This window comes from Amphiura filiformis, chromosome 4, assembly GCF_039555335.1.
Source record: "Amphiura filiformis chromosome 4, Afil_fr2py, whole genome shotgun sequence".
NCBI classification, from domain to species: Eukaryota; Metazoa; Echinodermata; class Ophiuroidea; order Amphilepidida; family Amphiuridae; genus Amphiura; species Amphiura filiformis.
This window is the reverse complement of record NC_092631.1, coordinates 76549084-76556147: the sequence shown is the minus strand read 5'-3', so window position 1 is coordinate 76556147 and position 7064 is coordinate 76549084. Positions and strand designations below refer to the sequence as shown.

Here is a 7064-nt window from a genome sequence, read left to right as displayed (position 1 = left end):
CGTACCATCAATATAGCGGACCTTCGACAAACCGAACCTTATTTCACACTACGTACCTTAAATATAGCGGACCTTCAACATAGCGGATCTTCGGTCGGCATATACATGTACCTTCGACTTAGGGACTGTATTAACAGACAATGTGCGATTGGTGCCTTACCGATTGAACTGTACTTTAAAACCAGTCATTTGGTTTGCTTGGCCAAAGACTACACAATGTGTAGTACACATCCAGCTAGAATGAAGGTGATTTGTTTGAAGTACGCCAAATTGGGAAACACCCTCTCAATGTAAGTGGAAAATGCTCCTGAGGGAAGTGAGTGAACGGTGAAAACAGCATCGTTTTGGAAATTATAAGGGGTGGTATGAACGTTTGGACAGTATTTTTTGTGGGATATGAGAACACATCAGACATATCGAATTGCATTCTAAACGCGAAGAATGTCCTTCTGATATCAAATAATTTTGATTTTTTTTTGAAATTCGCGATATAATACACATTTTATGGCTAACGATTAAAAATTTATATTTTTGATATGTAACAGTCTTCGAAGTAAATTTTATAAATCTAATGATATGTACTTAAAGTGTATGTATGCAAATTTTCTTGCTCGCTGCGCTTTATATCTAGACCAGCTTGCTCATCCGGACGATCGTAAAAATTCAGATTTTGGTACCTTTGTCATTGTCATAAATATGTAAAAAAAAACCACGTGTATTTAAGGCAAAAATAAGGAATTTTCATGACTACATGTATTTGAATGGGGCTTCATCTTCGTTAATACTGCTGTTTTCTTTGTGTTTTGCCAAATTTTTCATTTCAAAAATGCCAAATGACAATTTGAATGACTTATCCTTCACTTTTAAGAAATTTATAAACAATTTATTTCTTTTACACTTTCGTTTGGGATCGCTGAATGGGTCTTTAAGGTTTGCAAATTGTCATCCCAAAAATTTGGTATGTGTAAAGGGGAAGCAAAGATTTTTTGGCTGGCCAAGAGGGGGGGGCAAGCGATTTTTGGCAGGCCGAAGGGGGGGAGCAAGCGATTTTTGGCGGCTGTTCGGAAATGTTACCCCCAGGCTCATAATTATTGCATAGCCTCTAACAGCGAAATTTCATATATACTTCACATGTTGTTCAATGTCAACAGATAAAAGATGTTTGCGAATCCAATGTTCAACATTTGGTACATTAGGATCGATGTGCTCAACAGCACCTAACTTATCCAGCACTAGACACTAAAATGGCGTCACAAGTAGTCCTCATTACAGGGTGCGCTCAAGGCATCGGTAAAGAAGTAGCTTTGACTCTTGCAAGAGATCCACAACGGCGCTTTAAGGTTTACGCTACTATGCGCAATTTGGTGAAACGACAGAGTGAGCTTAAAACAGCATCGTTTTGGAAATTATAAGGGGTGGGGTATGAACGTTTGGACAGTATTTTTGTGGGATATGAGAACATATCAGACATATCGAATTGCATTCTAAACGCGAAGAATGTCCTGATATCAAATAATTTTGATTTTTTGAAATTCGCGATATAATACACATTTTATGGCTAATGATTAAAAATTGATATTTTTGATATTTAACAGTCTTCGAAGTAAATTTTATAAATCTAATGATATGTACTGTAATTTATATAAACAATTTATTTCTTTTACACTTTCGTTGGGATCGCTGAATGGGTCTTTAATGTTTGCAAATTGTCATCCCAAAAATTTGGTATGTGTAAAGGGGAGGCAAAGATTTTTTGGCTGGCCAAGAGGGGGGGGATTTTGGCAGGCCGAAGGGGGGGAGCAAGCGATTTTTGGCGGCTGTTCGGAAATGTTACCCCCCAGGCTCATAATTATTGCATAGCCTCTAACAGCGAAATTTCATATATACTTCACATGTTGTTCAATGTCAACAGATAAAAGATAATGTTCGCGAATCCAATGTTCAACATTTGGTACATTATGATCGATGTGCTCAACTTATCCAGCACTAGACAGTAAAATGGCGTCACATGTAGTCCTCATTACAGGGTGCGCTCAAGGCATCGGTAAAGAAGTAGCTTTGACCCTTGCAAGAGATCCACAACGTCGTTTTAAGGTTTATGCTACTATGCGTAATTTGGTAAAAAACGACAGAATGAGCTTAAAACGGAAGCAGGTAGTAACCTTGACGATACACTGTTTATTCGGGAATTGGATGTTACCAAACAAGATACAATTGATAAAACTGTGAAGGAAATCATTGACAATGAGGGAAAGATTGATGTTTTGGGTAAGAGTTGACTCGTATATTTGTATAAATAACAAAAATACAAACAAATTGGTTTAACCAATATATTTTAATGCCAAAATAATCAATATGGTTTTTTTTTTATATCTTACCTACTTTGCACTCGATTTAATAACAAAAGCCTGGGCATAAAAGTTAAAAGGCATCTCACTTAGATTGCATTCGGCCCACTTTCTGTCCTGCTGCATGCCCTTTCATCTTTTCTGTTTACTACCGTAACTGTCAAGCTTTAGTCAGGAGTAGCTCTGACCTCTTCAGGACTAAGTTCCTAAAAGAATGAGATATGTCGACCACCATTTGCCTACTGATGCCCTTTGCCAACAGATCTTGCCAGACCTTGATCTCGCCTATCTGCTTATGTGAAGGTTTGGTAGCCCTGAAAAGCCGTTCATTGAAGACCCTCCTTGTCAACAGAGAAAAATAAATAAGTGGTGGTTAACTTAAGGGAGCTTTTACAACAACAACAACAACAACATCAACAACAACAAAACGTCCTGTTAATACGGACGTGTCAAGGCAGTATACTTGGGTCATTGTTAATTACTAATGTTGTAGATGAATGTACTGGCCAAATATTTCAGCTATTTCCTGTCAATCATTACGTTGATAATAATGATGAGTTCAAATTAACAATATTTTGCTTTGACAATACATTAACTTGACTTTCATCGAACGTTAAGTTTTGAAACTAAATCCTAGACACAAGAAAAAAGTTATATATCTAGGAATGGCATTCAAGAAAAAAATATCTTTCCATGTTTTAGTCAATAACGCTGGAGTGACTTCTGGAGATTGGTGGGAAACCGGTCCAATGCAGACGTTCTACGACATCATGGAAGTCAACTACTTTGGAAGCGTACGAATGACTAAGACAGTAGTTCCTTATATGAAAGAAAAAATCGGTGTGGCAAAATTCTCCAATTCTCAAGTATACTTGGATTTCATGGTATGTGCTTTATTTGTCTAACAATGGTTTCCTATAGCTTGTCTAATGATTCCGAGGCTCTGTGGTATTCCAACCCAACAGTGCTTTTGACCAGTTTCTTAAAATATACACAATCGCCTCGTTCTACTTCACCTGTTCACCTCGTTCTGGGCCTCCGATCCATCTGACAATCTATGCAAGACGCTACGTCACTGAGGATATCGCATTTTCTCTGCAACAGTTTCACTGATTTAGCATGATAACTGAATGACTGAATCAGTTTGTATTTTTAGCTATTATTTAGCTGACCATTGAGTACAATTGGTCTACTCTACGATTTACCACAATTTAACTTAATCATGTGATTTAACAAAAAGCTCACAAAATTACATATTAAAATATCATCGATGATTTACAGTAATTTTGTCGATTTAGCGTGAGGTATCCCCCAGTGACAATGGACAGGCTGTCCATTGTCACTGGGCCTAAAGCGCCTAAAGCGCCGGTGATCATCACAATACCATTTCAAAGTTCACATTTGTTACCAAGTCTCCATAAATGAAATGCATTTTCAAAAGCTGCAAGATAACAGGAGCATGCAGAGATACATTGCAGAGCTAGGTACACTAGACGAAGTTTTGGATGAGAGAACGGACATTAGGTGAGAAGTGGTCAAACTGGAAAGAATTTAAATTTCTCATTCTTTTGGATGAGAAAATAATAATGTTAGTTTTGAGCTCACCGTGGAATACTAAATCTCATCAGTTTTAATAAGACAATATAAATGACTGACACACATACACCACGAAGTTTCCCATCAAAACAATGAGAAATCTAAATTGTTTCCATTTTGGCCGTTTCACACCAAAATCTCCGTTTTCTCATTCAAAACTTCCTTTAGTGGCAATATCGATGGCACTCTAGCCAAGACGAAAACGTCTGCTTCCACGAAATGTGGGGTAACCTTGCGAATAAACCGTGCTCTTTGCGGCCACATGGGAAAATCGACAAGGACTCTACGGGCAAGCAGGCTTGACAACGCCCATGACGCCTAGCAGTTTCGCATGATCGTTTTGATTTGCAACTTTTGGAAACGCACCAAATCCGGGCACCAAATGTGAAATCCGGGCACCAAATATGAAATACTGGCCTCAATCTTGGTCAATTTACAGCTTTTGGTAGCAAATGTGGTAACAAATTAGAGCTATAAACATGATTCTGCATACAACCAACCCAGGACCGTATCAATATGATTATTAACACACGATCACTGAGGTTTAGATTTTTACGAGCCGCTTAATCTGACTCAAGACAAAACACCTTTATCCCAAATTCACTTCAGAATGCACAACAAAACACACTGATTAATTAAGTTAACAATATCTAAGTAAAGTAAAATATGATTGGTACAATATATGACAACAAATGCACATACAAAAATATCACACAATCACAATTTTAACTACTCAGTGCTTAACCAGCAGTTTCCTTTTAGGTGATCATAGAGTTCTTGCAATGTTCTGGAAGGCTGATGTATATATCCTTATTCAGTGTCCTGCGAGAATCACTGCTCAGCGAAGTCCACTGTACATTTATAATCCCATGCGGAAAATCCTTTGCGTATAAAGTCCTCGCTCAGAAATGGTGCTGCTTTTTATCCACACTCAACTCCTTGCGCTGTTCTCTATCTCCAAACTGGTGCTACTTTCACCTTTTACACAACTTCTTCAGGAAAAAGGCCTGTGTCGTATACAGTCCCCTTGTTTCCACTTACATTGACAGATGTGTTGTTTCATAAATCAGACTTCAGCAAGTCGACAGAAGAATATAATTTCCTTTCTTGGAAGAGGTACGCACTTTGACGTAAACTAGATCTTCTCCGACATTACTGGCAGGTTGTAGTACATTGACTTCATAAAATATTTCTGGTTCGCTTTTCCTTTTTTTGAAGGAAATGGACTTTAAGCACATTAGCTAGCCCAGAACAACACTACATTTTTTTATATACCAAGCACTGGATAATCCCATTCTATTAATAGCCAATTGCCCTTTTACAACACATGATGTAATCTGGAATATCCCAAGCCTTAATAATAATAAACATTAACCTTTCACATTACACCACTTCGTGAAGGGATTCCTATATGATGTCATCATATCCATTTCACAATCTAAGGGACTTTCCCAATTGTACAACACACTGAAAAGGGGGATTCCCAGCTATCCAAAAGTAGAAATGATTCAATTTGCTGAAAGGGGAATCCCTAAAATGTCTCATAATACAGATTTTAATTGTAAACAAAATTAAATTACTCAGGGCACATCACAAGATCTATGACGGATCATTTGAGTGAGGCTTGTTTTGTTTGACGCTGTTTATACATTTACACCACATTTTCAGCTGTTCCTGTTGCGGCACAATACACTGCCTCCAAGTTTGCCCTGGAGGGATTCAGTGAATCTATCGCTCCACCATTGAGGAAGTTTAACGTCTGGTAAGTAGGCCAATGAGTCTGTTTAAATGTATAATTATTTAGATAATAAAGGTATTGTTTTAGCCCCTGTTGTGCATCTATCGTCTAATATAACATGGGCGACATACAATTTAATTATTTACCAGCTGTTGTCGCTGTGTTGTATGCAATAAGTATGTTTCAAAAATAAATGTCCCATGCTTACCAGTCATCACACTTTTGGTAAAACATGACGCAAAATCTGATCGTAAATGTTTTTAATTCTGTTGATTCGCAGGGTTTCCGTTATCGAACCCGGTTTTGTTGCAACCGATATGGTGCAACAATTTGGTGACAACCCTACTGCTCTTTGGGTAGGCCACGCCGATGAAATCCCAGGAGAAGAAGACCGCAAGATCGTTACGGATTTGGTATCCTTTGACCCCAAAATCGTCTCAGGAGACGAAATGCAAGAAACACAAGAAGTGGCGAAGCTGATTCAAGACGTTATCTTGTCACCCAAACCTGATTGTCGCTATCAGACATCTGAGACGATCAAGAGATTGGCAACGGAACGATTTATTGACCCTACGGGTAACGCCATCATGAATAATTGGTTAAAAGCCTAATTTGATTTGATTTTAATTGTGTATAAACTCGGTAGCGATTAAACCATAACCCAATCCCATTTCAAAGCACCTTTATCTGACAACAATTATCGAATTCTAACCCTAAAACGAAGGTGTTGGTGATACTGATATATTATTATAAACCGTCGCTGATTTAGCATAGTGCCGTATGACGATATTTTAACCAAATTAAATAAATTAGTAACCTATATGAATGAAACCAGGCGCTGACAGTTGAAGGCACTAGTAGATACAGTCCATTAAATATGACAAACACGAAAGAAATTCTGGAGGAAATATTGATTTTTGAAGACAAAGCACGAAACCATCCTAACTTTCTTTGGTGTGATTTTAAAGGGTATAATATAAGGATATGAAATCTGGAACATCTCAGAAAGTCATTTTATCTCTGCTCCAAACAGGACATTCCAGGTTACAGCCCATGTCTCAATCTCTTCAAAATCTTGATTGAGTGAACCGGCAACTGACCTTTTACTTGGATTTGATGAATGACATGGTGCATCATCAGCATACATAAATGTTGTTCAGGTTGGCAGTACTGAAGGTTGGCCTTGGAGTCATCGATGAAAATGCTAAACAGCAAGGGTCCTGATAAAGAAGACCAGGATGCCAAACACGGTCAAAAGCAGGCAATGTGTGCTCAAAAGCAGGCAATGTGCGCTTCTTCTTTGTTGTAAAATTGAGTTTGTAAGGCACTGAGACACGTATTGTGGTAAAGGCATCAGATGTGAAGTGGTCAGCTCTAATACC

General features: G+C 38.1%; 1 protein-coding gene across 1 annotated transcript; it reads left to right on the top strand.

The window, feature by feature from the left end:
- The first annotated feature begins 1165 nt into the window (after positions 1-1165).
- Positions 1166-6566, top strand: LOC140150384 (retinol dehydrogenase 8-like). Its single transcript, XM_072172394.1, has 7 exons — positions 1166-1377; positions 1985-2094; positions 2133-2268; positions 3051-3232; positions 3790-3872; positions 5590-5706; positions 5963-6566. Exons 1-7 carry the CDS (start codon positions 1245-1247, stop codon positions 6291-6293), a joined length of 1092 nt encoding a protein of 363 aa, XP_072028495.1. The 5' UTR covers positions 1166-1244; the 3' UTR covers positions 6294-6566.
- The last annotated feature ends 498 nt before the right edge of the window (positions 6567-7064 follow it).